The sequence below is a fragment of the Lutjanus erythropterus genome, chromosome 5 (assembly GCF_056507025.1).
Source record: "Lutjanus erythropterus isolate fLutEry1 chromosome 5, fLutEry1.hap2, whole genome shotgun sequence".
Lineage (NCBI taxonomy): Eukaryota > Metazoa > Chordata > Actinopteri > Lutjaniformes > Lutjanidae > Lutjanus > Lutjanus erythropterus.
The window spans coordinates 30560238-30577306 of NC_139321.1; the positions used below are offsets into that span (position 1 = coordinate 30560238).

At 38.5% G+C, this 17069-nt stretch overlaps 2 protein-coding genes across 4 annotated transcripts in view; one reads left to right on the plus strand and one right to left on the minus strand.

Annotated features, from left to right (window-relative positions):
• The window catches only part of LOC146327129 (ecto-NOX disulfide-thiol exchanger 2-like), a 274197-nt gene extending 271124 nt beyond the window's left edge, over positions 1–3073 (plus strand). For both annotated transcript variants that reach the window (XM_084719578.1, XM_084719579.1), the window contains one exon: positions 1639–3073. In XM_084719578.1, coding sequence (XP_084575704.1) covers positions 1639–1770 — 132 coding nt within the window. In that variant the 3' untranslated portion in view covers positions 1771–3073. The remainder of the gene's footprint in view (positions 1–1638) is intronic.
• Positions 3074–6180: 3107 nt separating this feature from the next.
• LOC146327131 (solute carrier family 4 member 11-like) overlaps positions 6181–17069 on the minus strand; it is a 37106-nt gene continuing 26217 nt past the window's right edge. For both annotated transcript variants that reach the window (XM_084719580.1, XM_084719581.1), the window contains exons 12-20: positions 16740–16872; positions 16371–16444; positions 13775–14054; positions 11636–11742; positions 10783–10948; positions 10442–10615; positions 8992–9187; positions 8449–8618; positions 6181–6650 (exon numbers count right to left, since the gene is read on the minus strand). In XM_084719580.1, coding sequence (XP_084575706.1) covers positions 6584–6650; positions 8449–8618; positions 8992–9187; positions 10442–10615; positions 10783–10948; positions 11636–11742; positions 13775–14054; positions 16371–16444; positions 16740–16872 — 1367 coding nt within the window. In that variant the 3' untranslated portion in view covers positions 6181–6583. The remainder of the gene's footprint in view (positions 6651–8448; positions 8619–8991; positions 9188–10441; positions 10616–10782; positions 10949–11635; positions 11743–13774; positions 14055–16370; positions 16445–16739; positions 16873–17069) is intronic.

The window sequence follows — 17069 nt, forward strand, 5'->3', positions numbered from 1 at the left end:
ACTTATCACACCTTTCAAAAGTAAGAATATCTTTTGCTCATCACTTATTATCAAAAGTCGATTCAATATCAAAAGTACTTAGTTACATCTGTTATATTACTATATTACTTGTGTACCTTGTTGGTGGTCTTGCTGCATTTCAAAGTTGAGCTATTGATCCAGTGAAGTGAACACCCAGAAAACTTTTGTCATTAGCTGTCTAGATGTCTGCTGTGGTGGAAACAAAGTAGACCTCTCCAAGTGTAGCCTTCAATTTAGACTCCATCACCACATATTCTGTCTGGAGGAGACAAACAAACTCAAAACAGTGATGATACTTCCACCTGTGGATAGCCTGCCTCTCTCTCTCTCACTCATCCTCCCTCCTTCATCTAGTTTGTTGGCTAACAGCTGACCTGACCTGCTGCACGTACATGTCTCCCTTGGTAACTCAGAGTTACTTCAGTTAGTAACTGTAATTACTGCTTTGGAAATTGCAATCCCTTAAAGTACTCATTACTGGGTAAAGTAATAAGATTACAGTAATGCATTATTGAGTGATGCATTACTGCCCAACACTGCTCTGTGCAACACACAGCAGTAACAGGTCATCATTATCTGTTTTCCTATGCACCACTGTTTAAGTGACAGCATCATTTGTCAATGTGGATGCTCACATCCTTATCATTATAGTTATTCTCATAGATATCTTTCTCACTGTGGATGTGGAAGCAACAACTTGTCATTATTAAATCATCAGTTTTTGTATGGATTAAAGAATTGCAATATAATAATAGCTCTAATTGTGCTGGTAGGCAGATTGTTTTGATTTTTGGACAGACCCAGAGTAGCTGTTTCCCCCTGTTTCCAGTCTTTATGTTAAACTAACCGTCTCCTGGCTGAAGCTTCACATTTACAGTCCAGGCAGGAGCAATATCGATCTTCCTATCTAACTCTTTTTCAAGAAAACACATAAGGTTATTTCCCAAAATGTCAAGCTATTGCTTTAACCATGTGTGTGACATGTACGTGCAGGTGTATGTGTGTGTGTGTTCTGCGTGTGTTTGGCATGCTTTATACATGGCTGTGTGTGTGTTTGTCTGTGTATCTGTTGTTTCAACACTGACTCTGCACATCAAGCAGCCCACAGAGTTTTGTCAATACCGCTGGCTGGACTGTGTAACAACAAGCCCAGTCCTATCCGCTTATCTACCGGCTCCACACTCACACAGCTCCATTGTCTGTAATGATACACCAGTCCTATCTCCATGATGGACCTTAATGCATCCTGACATTAGTACTGGGTTTGAACAACCTAGTTATTAATGCAAGACACTGTGGGCTGTCTACAGCAGCTCGTACACTGGATTTCTGTTTCTACTGTCACCTTAGCCTTTGTGATTCTCATTAGCCCACCTGGGTGATGTGAGCCGGCCTAAATCCTGTCGTGTAGCTCAAATTGTCTCGATGCTTGGCCTATTCATTGGGTTTAAGTGAGGATGTGAGAACCGACTGTGAGCATAATGAAAATGAAGAGCAGAGGTGTGAATAGTGGAGGTGTGAGGAAGGTGTGAGAATGTCTGTCTTCATTTGTGTGCAGAAGCAGTTTTGTGTGGCAGCTTGCTAATTCTTGACCGTGTTATGTGTGCATTTATGCAGATTAACCCTGGTCAGGTGGAGGCTCTTCTGTCTCGGCTGCCCTGCACCTTCAGACAGGAGCTGACCGGCGTCGGGGCCAGCCTGGAGAAACGCTGGAACTTCTGTGGCTTTCAGGGAATCAAGAGCACATAGTGGTTGTTCAGACCTGATGTTAACGTGCGTCTTGGGTGATATGATCACAAGTGGACAGCTCTGAGTGCTTCACTTTACACATGGTCTTACAGTGCGTCAAATGTCACTTCCCCACTCTACATGCAAATAAACACTGGGGCTATTTTGTCTATTATTGTCATTTTAGCTCTTCAATACAAAGATTCAACCACTTGTTCCTTCTTTTTTAAGATCAGTGCCACATTTAAACTCCTGTATTGGCTACATGAGCCTCATGTCTTACCTGCACTGTCAGCAGCCGAGCAGGTAAGAAGCTGGAATTTTATACCTGAACTATGGGCGGGACACACACTTTTTCTGACTGTGTGGAAATCTGATGTTTTCACATCACAAATGACAAAGAAAGGCATTCATGACAGAGTCAGAGAGGGTAAATATTTGCTTCCATGGAGCATTTCTTCCTGCACCTCATGGCAACGCATATTTTTTTACAGGGAAAGACACAACTTAATGTGTTGCATTTAATGCTGAATTTACAAGAAGGCAGGAATGATTAAGATTTTGTCGTAGTCGTTTCACTTTCCTGTTCTATATAAAAACACATTTGCAAAATGTGTTGTTGTTTTTAACCAGTGGTCTAACAGTGGCAAACAACACAATGGGACAAAGGGACACAATGTTTTTTGAACAAAGAAAGAAATCACATAAAGTATCATGATAACGTCACAGCATTGGAGGCAAACACAGATCTCCTCAAAGTAGTAGGCCACATAAACAGGTGAAAATCCCATCTTGCTGTGCTGTTGGATGCCAGAATTGAAATAGTGATGGCTGCAAATTGAAATTTTATTGCACATCAGCTGCCACTGCCAGTCAAAAAGACAAAGACAACTTGTAGGGCACGCTTCATGTCAAGTACTTTTAAATGTGTTGTAGGTAGTAACACTAACTGTTGTAGCACATTAGCTAACTTTGTTAGCTAGTTCTATAGCCAGAGTCAAAACATGGAGAAAAATGTTGAAGTGTCAGACAGTGTGTCGGACAGTGTGGTCCCACTGGTTAATGTTAACTCTTTAAGTAAGTGACACTTGCAGTCCTTGTACATATTCAGAGAAAACCATATTTACTTCAGCCATTATTAAAAAACAAGTCAACAAAACTTGATAGCTTGTGTTAGCTAACATGGTTAGGGAATTATAACACCTCCATCTAAACTCCACCCACAAAAAATCATAATATCAACAGAAAAGGGGTCTAAAACAGACAGCCCAAATAATTTGTCCTAGATTTGTTTCTCAAAGTTCATAAAGTTTCTCCTCATTGAACAGTTGCACATTTTGTGCTTATTTTATTATTATTATTTATTTATTTATTTTTGCTACCCCAGCAGGTGAGAGAGCCCAAATACATCATTTGCATTAACGTGAAACAAATGACACATACGACACCAGTGGTCTAAGTGATTGGATCTTAATGCGTTCTTATGCTTCTATGGTTAGTTCAGACCTTTACTTAGAGCTGTCCACCTGTGATCAGATCACTCAGGATGTGTGTTAATACCAGTGTAAACAGACTCATAGACTTCGCTGGTGACGCTTGTGGGACATGGAAGAGACAACAGATGGATGAGGCAGCGCTGGGCTCCACCTCTCCAGATAAGAGCACATTAACCACCGCAGATCTCACATGAAGAAAGTGTGTTCTGTGTAGGCAGCAGAGCAATGTATCTACAGGTTTTTGTGATTGCAAATTAATTAGCAACATTTCTATGGTGACCAAGAGCTGGATGTATCTCTATGGTGACAGTGACGTCATCTCTCACTCTCTTCTCTCTGTTTTTTTATCTCATGGGATTCAATCCTTCACAGAGCCAATCTCAGCAGAGTCACGGGATTGGTTGTATTTTTATACTCGAGCCCACAGTTGGCTCAGCGTCATATCAGACCTGGACTAAAGGGCTACACAGGAAGGTCATCAGGGTCAACTTTCAACCTCAGAACTCTCTGGCTTTGTTTTTCTGCCTCTTTATCTTGATTTTGTACAATCATGTAAAATAAATTCTTGTATTTCCTTCTTTCTACTTTCTCTAAAGGCTATTAAAAGTGCACACACAACGGGTCAATTTGTTGTTATTTTCACATTTCTCAGCTGTGAATTATGCTCCTATTTGGTGCCACATAATTGCGCTGTCATTTCTTAAATGGACAATGAACAGAGGAGAGAGTAATCAGTGCGTAGCTGCAAATGTTAAAAAAGACAGACATGTTTTTTCCAGCTGCTGAAATCCTTGTCAGATGTGTTTCTCATCTGGTAATTTGAATCTGATCATAGCAGTGACTTAATTGTCATTATAAATCAAGAAAACGATATTTATTGGCCATCAGAGGACATTCATGTGGTGTCTTCCAGGGCTGTTTTCTTTTTGCAGTTTAACTCCAAATTATTGAATGTGAATTACAACAAGCTCTTTTCTTCTGCTTCACTCGTGATTATGTTTTCAGCCACGTAGCCAGAGATGATAATTGTGTTTGCTGCTTCATTGTAACACAGTGTGAAGAGGAGCTTCCTTTTGTTTGTCAGAGGACTCATACAAACACTTTTGTTCCTGCAAATATATTCAAGGCACTCAGTACAGATGGTTGATACATGCCAGCAACACAGTGTTGTTGAAGTAGTCGATGGATTAATAGTGAAATAACACATTTGAGTACAGAAAAGGCAGTAAAAGGCATTTAAAAATAGAGCATCAGGTGGTTTGTTGGCTCACAAAAGTGTTTTTTAAAGGAAGTAAAAGATGAAGCAAAAATCATGCGATAAAACATCTAAAGGTGGTGACTTTCATGGCTTATATCTGTTCAATCTTAACTTCATTATCCCAGTTTTTCTTTCACTGGCTGATATGAATCTGGCTCATTTTTTTACTGGTGAGTACACAAGCCTGATCTCCTGAAGACGAGCTTCTACTGCCATCTGTTGGACAAATTTAACATTCAGAGCTTCACAGCTGTCAGCCCCCTCGGCTCAATGAAGGATGGCATTGTGCTGATGCAGTGTGTGATGGTATTTGAGCAGGTGCTGTTACCTACAGTATCAGTGACTGGTGCTGCATGTTAAGTATTTATCCTTGACAGTTAATATCAAGGAGGTGTAAGTATCATGAAAAATGTTCACTCATATCCCTTAAAAGGGCTTTATTTGTTTATTTTAACAATTTGATTTAATACCAAGATTGCAATGCACAGAACCAATTATCTATATACTAACAACATTATTGTGTAATAGCAGTTTTTTCCACATCCAAACAACTTGGCTTCAGTGTGAGGTCACACTTCACTCTGCATGTTTTTGTTTTGTTTTTTTGACCATGACAAATCTTTGTCTCAGTTAAATTATGTGGTCACACTATTTTACAGTAACAAGTCCTACTTTGTATCAAATTAGACAAAAACAAGAAATAATATGTTCTTTATTAGACAGTATTAGTTCTAATAACCCTTACATTAATGTTAAATAACTAACAGCTACAGACCACAAACAGGACAAAAAGGGGGCGTCTTATACAGCAGTGAATCAGGGCTTATTACTGTGGCATCATTGTCACACACTTTTTAATCTGATGAATCTTAAGTACACAGAGTAGGATATAAAAACAGCAGTTTTAACAGCTTTTGACCTACCGACCAGGGAAAATGCCCGTGCTTGCATGTATATGTATTATGGCTACGAAATTATTTGCATAAATATAGTGGGTCTATATATGGCTAAATAGATAAATGGTTTAGAGATCTTTCCCTGAACAGTTTTCATGATCAGCAGTTGGATTTATTAGTAGTTTAGCGTTGTAAATCAGCTCAAATAACCTGCTATTGTAATATCCTGTGGTTGCTTTGTTTGCATTCAGACCACAAACAAACGAAACAAGAGACCCAGCTTTTCAAGCTGTCTCTGTCCAGTTGTTTGGTCCACATCAGAGTGAGTCTCAAAAACTTAAACATGGACAATCAGTCTTTTAAGAAATCAGAGGTTAATACAGTCTTGAGGCAGTTTTATTGACCCGTTGGACCAACTAAGCTGGGGAGCTGTACTGCGGTGATGCATAGACCAACATAAAATAGCTAGCAAGTTAACATTAGTGAGCAGAAAAATATTTGTGTTGCCTGGCAACAGTCAAGTCTAGTGGCGCAATTATTTGTGTTGGTGAAGCCAAAAAGTGTACAGCTTGTTACCATTGGATGTATGGTGTCTAATAATAATAAAGAACATATTATTTTTCTTTTTTGTCCAATACAAAGTGTGGCTTGTTATGTCTTATTAGTGTACTGTAAAATAAAAAGCAAGCATAGATTTTCCATGGTTAAACACTGAAATCGCCACATCCCCGTTCCCCTCACTAACATCACATTTAAAAGAAAGACACAGACAGAGTAGCTCTCTATTAAACAACATGATGCCTAAATGAAATTAAATGATTGACAATTTCTTTTAAATATTACAAAAAATGTCTGGCATTAACTCATGCACCTGTCAATTAACAACACAAGACAGATGTGTGTGTGAGTGTGTGAAAAAAAAACAGTAAAACAGAAGAAAATCCTTCATAACTATTACAAACAAAGATCTCACATATTAAAGTCAGCTACATTGATGGTTATTGTGTGGTGAACAATGAGAAAGTGAATGAGGGGTGTAAATGGTTGCCGGGTCACCAGCAGAGCACTACCATCAAAATCTTGCAGTCCAAATGCATTTCATTTAGTTAGAAATCGCTGAGTTTGGAGTCTGTTTCCCTTCCAGGTGGAAAAAATAAGTGTTTTCATTAGGTTGCTCTGTTGTTCTACATGTGCTGGGCGTCCATGATATCCAGATATTTGGCTTCAATTACTCTGGGAAGAACGCTGGTCCTGAGAAAAGATACACAGAGATACCAGATGATACTGTGCAGTAACACAGAAATACTCCTTCAGACAAAAAGATCCAAACATCAATTCTGACAGTTTCTGAACAACCACATTACACAAGTCTTTCACAGCCTCCACGGCCTTAGTTTGAAAAGCTTTGCTCTAAAAGATTTACTGTCTCTACACCCACACAGAGATAACCTTGATAATGTCATTTGGGTTATTAACTCAAGCTTGGTGCTTCTGTTTTCACTGAGTGTGACCAGTAAACAGGAACCTCCTCAGTCTGAAATCCCATCTTATCTCAGCTTAGAATGATGTTTAGGATTTTTTTTTAATAACAGAAACATGTTTCTGAACTGCATTAAGGAAAATATCCCATCTTATCTAGGACAGGATTTAGCTGTTGCAGAGCTTTCCTAACTAAAGACCAGAGGTTTTCAAACTTTTGATGATTGCCAATTTAGGGAACCAGGATATGATTCAGGGCTGCACAAGCAAACCTGTGGACTGGAGTTTGAGCCCAACTCAAACTCCTCAAAAGATATTACAAATAATGTTTTGTTGAGACTGTATATTTCAGTTTTTGAAACCCCAAAAAAGTAAACACATGGTGGTGGGTAGTGGTTAATAATAATAATAATATTTATAATATTAATATTTTTGATTGGAACCATTTATTTTTCAAGGACCTCAATCATAACAAATCAGGCTAACAGCTCACTGTGAACAACATTTGGGTTTCTAAAAAGGTAGATCACTTTATGTGTCCTTCGAGACCTTTCTACGAGTTCTTTTTCCTGAAACCTCCTTTTCTTCTCAACCACACAGTGATTTTTTCCATGATGACTTTTCCATCTCACTTCCACATTAAACTGCTCTGTTTATGATTATAAATGAGCAGATGGGCAGAATCACTTGTTGACTGATGTACTGTTGTGTTACATTATGTTGCACCTCTTTGAATGCACATTGTCAGTGTGCATAAAATGACACGGTAGAGTGGTTTTACGCTGGTGCTGCTTGTCTCAGTATAAAAACACAAATGCTCTGTGTAAAAATGGCTATTGTGTCGATTTTGAAGGTCCCTGTTGACAGTGATGGTAGTGCTTCCACTGCCATAACCACAAAATGTAATGTCAAAAATATAAATTATCTGAATAAAAATTCTCTTTCCCCTGTTTCTTTTTACTGGCCAACATACAACCCACTATAGCCTTAGATGGTAAAATAAAAACACAAGCTTCTTTCTTCTGATTTAATGGAGAATGTGACCCAATGACAGCCACTAAGAATAACTGTATGGAACTACAGTGGGGAACCATGACTGGTAGAGCTGGGACTTCAACTGGGCCAAAACTTAGCAAGACACACTGTAAAACGCAGCAAAGGGACTAAAGATCTGCACAGGAATAAGCAGCAGGCAGCCAGGTAGCTGGTGACAACAGCAGGTTTCTGCAGAAACAGTCTTCTCACTGATGGTCTTGTTTGTTTATGTGGTTTCATACTGAGATATCAGAATTAATTTGAGATTGTTTCATTAGCAGTTAAAACTTCTTGTAGTAGCTTTAAGATACAAGGTCTGAGATAGGACAGGACACAGCCATGAGTTTAAAAATTGTTTCTGTAATAGGAAAATACAAATTTTCCTATGTTTGAAACTCAGTAAAATCAGTGGAATGCCCCTTTAAGAACAGCTCAACATGAATGTTTAGACTAGTATCACTTCTATGACATTGAAGTGCTGTGTTGGTTCCCATCATGGCCCCACTCTGCCCCCTGTTGGCCTGGGTCATCTTACCTGATGGGCACCAGCAGGATCATGAGGAGGGGGAAGACCATCTTCATGTAGGGCAGAGGATACATCCCGAACGCACACAGGATGATCAGCTGGATCATCTGCAGCGCTGTGAAGTAGTGCACCTTCCTCTGGGGAACACGGCGAATGTAATGTGTGGGAGGATAGGACGTCTAGACAGAGAAGTATGATATGGTTAAAATTCTGTTTTAAGTGACTTTGCATGCTTCATTTTTTGTTTTGCTTACATCAAAGTAGATTGTAGTTGTCAAGGTAATGTTTTTGAAAAAAGACACATATTGTTGCTACAAAAATCACAAATTCAGTAGAAAAAAGTTTGCTTGCTGCCACCATTTTCTTGCTTTTACCAGATCTTTTTCATGTTGTAATAAGATCATTCTCACATTATTATGCCATATTTTGTGGTTATTACATTATTTGTTGCTATGGATAAACAGGAAAGACAAACAAAGAGATACAAACAAGCAAGCTGACTGCTAAAGTAAACAGACTAACCAATCAAACCACAGTGTCCTTCCTGCTCACCTGTTCTTTAAGCAGCAGGGCCATGCGGTCCACCATCTGGTTCCCATCGAGCGAAGTGGCTGCGATGTAGAGGAAGAGGCCGTAGAGGACGGGCTTGGGGATCCACTGCAGAGGGATGGGCAGCATGAACGCAGACAGGCCGATCAGGATGTTTGCCACCAGCGAGGTCAGACGTGTCTCCCTCACACTGACGATACTGTTTGATACAAAGGCAGATAAAAGTACTTTAAATATCCCAATACACACTTCTTATCTCATTCTTAATTTCTACTGACTGTAGAGCAGCAGTTGGCAACAGCTATTTCTAAACCCTGATCACAAGTTATTGCCTTTGTGTGGACATGATTGTCAACCAAAGAGTCCATCATTTTATTTGAAGTTTGCTGAACCATCTTGTTACCCTTCATAGTGCTTCCTAACTGAAAGTGATGAGAAAGAGCCATAGTGTTGTTTCAGTTTTTTCCAGTGAGGATGTGTTAACCTGCTCCATGCATCAGCAAACAGGTTAAGCAACATGTAATTTTTTTAAAAAAGCAATCACCCTAGTTCTCTTCTTGCAAAGTTTTAAGCGCCTGCTTCACCTCCAACTAATTTAATTGGCCAAAATTGACTCTGTCTTCCTTGACATGTCTGTTTCCCCTTCAGTTAGCGGTCAGCGAAGACAATGAGTGACTAATTTACGAGGTAGAAAAGTTGCACATCTTATATGATCCATAGCAGCCTTTTTATGGGGTTATCCTACAAAAGGATGAAGTTTGGAAGGAAAATGGGGAGCTTTAGGGAGTTATAAGTTAGTAAACTGTCCCTCAACTAAAAACAAACAGGACGCATGCCAGGTATATCTTGGGACATTGCTTGGGTCATTGGGAACCACTGCTACTGAGGATTTATCAACCAGTTCAGTATGAGCCCTGTATGCAATGTTGCGCCAGCCACTCTAGGTTCTCCTACATGCTCGGAAGGGGAGTGTGAGGCGAGGGATATAGGCGAGTGGCTAGATGCCACTAAATCCTAGTTAATTTGCTCCAAATCATCAAAAGTTTAAACAACAACAATTTCATGACCACTGAACAAAAAAACAGCTGCTGATGAAGACCTTGTAACATGATCAAAAGCCCCAGAACCTGTAAGTAACCTTCTAACCTACCTGTACTGTAAGTGGATCTTAAGTTGAGATAACTTTGTCAGCTGCTCTGTCCAAGGTCAAGCATGATCTGCCAAACTAAGCAGTGCTCTTTGTGTTTTTAGTTTAACTCACAGATTGATTGACTTACTATGGAAATAAATTAAACAAAATCATCACAAACTACCATAACCAACACCTCTGTTGAAAAGCCTCCAAACAGAAAGGGTTAACAGGATTCAGACAAGCTGGCGTTCTCAGTCAGACACAAGCTGGATGTCTCTCAAAGCATTGCTCGGTTTCTGCCCTTGTTTTAACTTTACTCACGTCGTGTAGAGGTGTCCGTTCTCTACGTGCTGTTCCACTTTGGCCAGCTGACGGGCGTGTAGGGAGGAATGTGGGAAGGCAGCGTGCATCCATGGCAACCCCAGACAGGACATGAGGATGTTGATGAAGCCAGTCAGCATTAAGTCCCAGTGGAATGCTGTGCCTTTTAGCAACCTAGTACAGACACCAGATTCAAGTGCTCTGTCAATGAAAGACTGCAGCAGTACTTCTGTTCTTTTCATGAGCTACGAATGGACGTGTTTGCCGATAACAATGAACATGAGGATAATATGACCTCTAAGATATTTGTGCAATAAAGGGAGGGGAATGCTTGGTCTTACTTGTGTTCTGGTACGTGTGTGAGTGAGATAACGATGTTCTGGTCGATGAAGATGAGCAAAGCGAGGAGGAACCCCAGCCCGACTGCACTCAGTGTGTTCATTCCTGACAGCTTGTCAAATGGAGGGAAGTTGAAGACAGGGCCATCATGGACACTGAACACAGGAACTAATGGGAGTGTAAGATTTACAGAAAACAACAAGTTTTGCCACAAATATAAACAAGTTTTATCACATTTATATGTCAATATGATTAAATAAATATCCTGTTAGTCAGTATAATGAGAAACCTTCTCAACACAATGACTTGGTATCTTAAAATAATGACTTAATATCTCAATATAATGACTTAGTATATCAAAATAATGTCTTTGTATTTCAAAATAATGATTTTAGTATCTAAGAAAATAAAAGACATTATCAAAATACTGATTTAGATATTAAGTCAAATGAAATTAACTACTAAGTCATTATTTTGAGAATGTTTCTCATTATTTTCAGAAATTTTCATGTAATGACATACAGGATCTTTTTTTCAGTCAGATTGGTGTAAAAGGGCTTCCCTCCATAACATTTGTGAGGTAAAAAAGAATTTACATCATTACACACTAAAATAAATTGCTGACCTTTGGTCATAAGATCTGTTTTATAAGTATCATTGAACACAGTGTCTTTGACCCACACTGACTCAGAACCCACACTGTGTTGAAAGCTCACTAGAAGCAAATATTTTCCTTTTCTTCCCCTCCAACAAGAGGATTTATGAGCAGTGAAAAGTGTTCTGGGCCAAGGTTGTGACTTTAAGTCTCGGAGGTACTCCTCTATCAGTTCTTTTATTTCAGGGATCTGTACTCACGCTGTATGTCAATGAAAAGGTAGGAGCCAATGAAGGAGAATATCACCACAGAGATAGGCAAAGCACAGTCAGACACCACCTCTCTGATTCTGTCATTCAGATACGGGCTGCGGGGGAAAGAAGCGACACATATTTCAGCACTGTGCAACTCTGATGTAATAAATTCAACCGGTTTTACTACTGTATTTACAGTTGTTACTGTCTTAGCTTGGAAAATAATCTGTGTCAAGTACTGAGAGTTTGCCACTGAAGGGAAAGAACAATGACATCCCAGGAGTCAGACGTGGAAATACATGATGGCAAAGTCACATTTATCTGTCTCATGTATTACATTATTTTACCTGAAGGGTGGAAATCATTGCTGATGATATGTAACCTTCTGCCTCACTCCTGGGACGGAAATATTCCCTCTTTTCACATCCTCCAAGCTTCATACAAGTTTTGTGAAGCTTTATGCAACTACAATACTCAGTACAGCACTTTCTATTAGGGTACACATATTCATCATTAAACTAGTTGCTGATTAATATGCACATTAGTGGCAAACTGCCTCTTAATTAGTCATTATAAAGCATTATTAAATGCTTTATAATGACTAATAAAGCGTCAGTATACTACTGGTATGCATGATAATAAGCAATTAGTTTATGGTGACCATGTGTACCTTAATATAAAGTGTTACCTACAGCTTTGATTTACTCATGTAGTTCTATTTTTTGCCATCACATATTAAATGGAATCACAGTCAGATACTTCATTTAAATGCAACAAGAAACTTTCAGTATTGTGTTGATTTTAGAGGCCCCTGTGGACAAGAGCAGTAGTGTTTCCACTGTCATAACCACAAAATATAAATAAAATAATCAAAATCAAAATCGACTCCTGCTTCCTTTGAACTGAAGAATATACTCACTGTAACTTTGTCTGGGAAAACATGAACACAGGCTTGTTTCATCTGATTTCACAGAGAATCCGACCCAGTGGCAGGCATTATGAATGACTAGAAACAGACAGTCTTCTTGCTGATGGTCTAATTTGTTTATGTAGGTCATAAAGGAGGTATCAGTATAAATTGAGACTGTTTCATAACCAGTTAAAAACTCCCTGCCGTATGTTTAAGTAAAATTAACAACATGTAAAATACACTAAAGTACATGTATATGTCCTGCATTTAAAATTAAATTATGGAATTATATTAATGTATATTATAGTATTGGATAATTATTACTGCAACATGAACACAGTATTTAATGTTGTAGCGAGGTCTGGTCAGGCTGATTCTAGATATTTTAAACACGGCTGGGTGGTTCAATTCACTTTGTAACAATTCATCATATTTTATAAGCTTATTATAGGTTTTTTTTTAAATCTTAACCTTCAGAGTAACAACAGCTGCCACAAAAATGCAGTGGAGTGAGAAATACAAATTCCCTCCTTAAATCTAAAGGAATATATGAATAAAATAGCAAGAAATTACTGTAAAATACTCACCTCAGGATGAATAAATGTACTTTCCTCCTCTGCTTACACTGCATATCAAATATTGTTCTTTTAACGCTACAATATTCTTATTCTTATTCATCTGAATTGATGAGATTACGATTTTATATTCAATGCAATGATCTGTTTATAAAATATGATGAAGTAGTACACATTATACTACCCAACAGTATATAGAGTAGTTCCACCTCATTATAATGCTGCTTACATGTGAGTGCATTTGTTTATTTGTTTGTTTATCTGTTTGAATCCCCATCAGCTGTGCCCTAAAGCAAAGCAAAGTCTTCCCAGGGTCCACTGCATAATAATACATTTATTTCCACCTTACATAAGTAGCTTTAGGGTCGGACAAATCATCTAAAGCATATATTACAAATATCTGTTTATTCCAAATCTTTATTGAACAGGATTGCAGCATTGCATCAAATGGGAATATTGAAGATGGCACTATTTTATACACATTTCCGCAAACATGCCTGACATTTTGGTATCTTTGAAAACTTTGGGATCTTGACTCTGAATTTCAGATAAAGTTTTGTGAGTTTGAATAATGTTTGGCTGCACAGCATGACTTTATAAAGACTGACCCAGATCACTAATAATAATACTGATAATAGCACAGTGATTTAGTGAACATACCTCCTCTTGATGAGGTAGAGGGCGTAACCGAGCCACAAAGTCCCCAACATGAGCAGCAGACAGAGGATGGGTCTTTCTCTTGTGCACAACACCAGAGACTCAGGCAGGAAGACTAGCGCGTGTCCCTCTGCGTGTCCAATTACTGACACAGTCCCATTATGATCCCTGTGCATGTCTCCCGTCTGGTTCTTCGTCGTCTCCAGAATCTCAGTAATCTGCTGAAGCACCAGCGTGCTGTTTGTGCTCACCAGTGTGGGCCCGTGGTAAAAGTGCTCAAAAACTAGGAAGTGTGGGAGAAAGAAGAAAGGAAAGAGGGGATGAAAATGGGGATACTTTTTTTTTTTAAACTTCATTATAATAACATATTTTTTATGTTATTATGATAAATCATGTCATAATGAGATACCAAATTATCTTAACTTTTCTTGTTATAACAACATATCATGTTATTTTGTTATACACCAAACATTATCTTTTTTTTTTTTTTTTTTGACAAAACCAACCTACTTTATTAAAGGGGCAGTTCACCACAAAATCAAAAAATTGTCATTTCTAATTTTCCCTCTCACCTGTAGTGTTATTTTCCCATCTAGATTGTTTTGGTGTGCGTTGCAGTTTTAGAGATATCAGCCATAGAGATGTCTGTCCTCTCTAAAAATATGATGGAATATAATGGAATCCACCAACCATATCACTACACTAGCCAGCTCAGTTATGCCAACATTTCAGCTCAGGTGCAGGACGAGATTAATGTTTACATCCTGCTGTCACAAACACGAGCCTCATGTCCATGAGTGGATGCATGCTTCCCTCTGCACAGTGATGCCATCAGCAGGTGTAGTTTGGTTGGAAAAAATGAGTCTTCATCAACAAGGGCTGTGGATTATCTCGAATAACTGGTTCATGATTTCTGGAAAGAGACATTGCTGTTTTTGAAATATATTTTTTGGCGCTTGCTGGCTAGCTCCACAAGCCAAGTGCCTTTACATTTGAGAGAAAGCAGACACTTCTACAGCTGATATCTCCAAAACTCTACAAGTTAGAGGAATAATATGTAAAGGTAATTTTTAGGTGATTTGTCCCTTTAAAACAACTTTTCTCATTATAAAATGATAATTTGACGTGTTATTATAAGAAGAAACTTCCAAATGGTGTTAAAACAAGAAGATAAACAGGCTGCAGCCTACATTGCCACAAACGATTGGTTTAAATATATTTTATTTGCTGCTTGGGACACAGCTGAAATACCGTCCATTCATTACTGTATCTATCAAGCTTATTCTGTGCAGACTCACAGGAGTGGCTGCAGCCTGTTCCAGAGCAGCAAGGTGGATACAGCCTGGACATGTCATCACCAGTCTATCACACGGCTGACCCAGAAAAACTAGTCTTGCAATACCAGACAATCTGAGATCTTGCCGCCTACCAATTATCTGATGATGCTCTCTCCCTGTCCTCCTCAGTAGTAGGTACACAGGTTTACCATATCACCTCTCCTATAAGAAGGGCAACCCTAAAGGCTTTGGATTGGTCCTGCAGTGGAGGGGTTTTTTTTAAACTCACTGAGTTTTAGCAACAATGGCTGGGTCCTCAGTCTTAATTGAGCAAAGCGTTAGAGACAGACTTCCACTTCACTGACTTGTTTAGAGACAACTGTCAAAAATGCTCAAATCCACACCTACATGAAACTTTTAGAGGTGTTAAAAGTTTTAAATATATTGTTGTCCAGGTTAAAAACTATATGTAAAACTATATGTCTAGAAATGGAACAACCACACATCACTTTCTAATGTACCACTTTATTTTGTGACATAACAAGATGTTATTAAAAGATAATAGCAAGAAAACATGTCAAAATTGCCTGATATGTTATGAAAAGGCTCTTGTAAAACAAGATATGGTTCTTGTTATAATAAGTTGAGCAAATTTTTTATCAAAGCTGGCAGGAATACACTTCTGTACAAACTAGAAGACTCTACATGACTGCATTTATTTTTGCTCTTGGAAACTGACACGTTTAATATATTTGTCAAATCCCAAAAAAGCCCGAGGCCCATTTTGGATTTCAGCTAAAAATGAAATGCTGAGGTAGGGAATATAAAATAAAATGCACTTTATATCTATTTCACACTACACTGAGTGTCTTCATACATATTGTATTCTTATCCATATAATTCCCCTTTAATGTTGTCATTCTCTGTATATTTCTAGACATTCAAGCACTGCAATATATGCAAGCTTTGTTCAGATTCAGGTGGTGGCTTAAAGAAGAAAGCTCTAAAGAAAGCACCATATGCTCGTCCATTTATTTTCCGTCTTGTGACAAACTCTCGTGAAAAAGACATAAACAGAGACACCATTATGTTCACATTATAGGGTTGTCTGTTTTTCCACAACACACAGGGGGGCCTGTTTGATTTCATGCCTGCTTTTCCTCTAAAGACTCTATGATGGATATGTATATTTGATGGGCTACATTACGTATAACAAACGATAGGTGAGACATTCAGACGTTCCCCTGCAGTGTGGACAGATAGCTCTGCTGCAGAGGCATTCAAAACGTTTTGAAATGCGGTCTGACCTCGGCTTGACTTACTTTTGACGGTGCCTTTCACTGCGTCCCCAACAAATGCTATAGAGATGAACAATGCAATGACTTCTTCTGTTGAGCTGGGAAATAAAAAAGCACAGCATGATCATTCATGTTTTATCAAAATGATGTTTTTTTTTTATCCAGGCACAGACATAACAGTCCATTCAAGGCTGAATGATGGCCCAGATAGCGAGAGTGTACATTTAACAAAAATAATAATTATGGCTGAAAACAGGAAGTCATAACATACATCCTTCTCTTATCAGTGACCTCATGGCCACACTGTTAATAACATATATTACAAGTGTGGGTCTTCTGTCTGCGATATGTCAGAGTAACAAATGTTGTCTGAGAGGGGTGTTGTGTATTCACCGTTTGAAGAGTTTCATCAGCAGGCTGACATTGAATAAGCCTCCGAGGATGAGGAACAGACTGTTCCATAAACCAATGCAGGCGTAGAAAGCATCGAAGTCAAGGTCATAGTCGTCACAGATGCCTCTGATGACTAAAAACATATACAAAGATACACACAGACATAAACTCATACTATATTTTATTGCATTATAATTCAAAACATTTTCACTGTAATTCTTACTCTACTTTTAAGTGTTTAATATATTGTTTTGTTCTGGATAATGATGTACACGTGTCTCTTCTCAACTCTGTTTCCTGTAAAAAGCGGGTATAAATCAATGAGTAGAA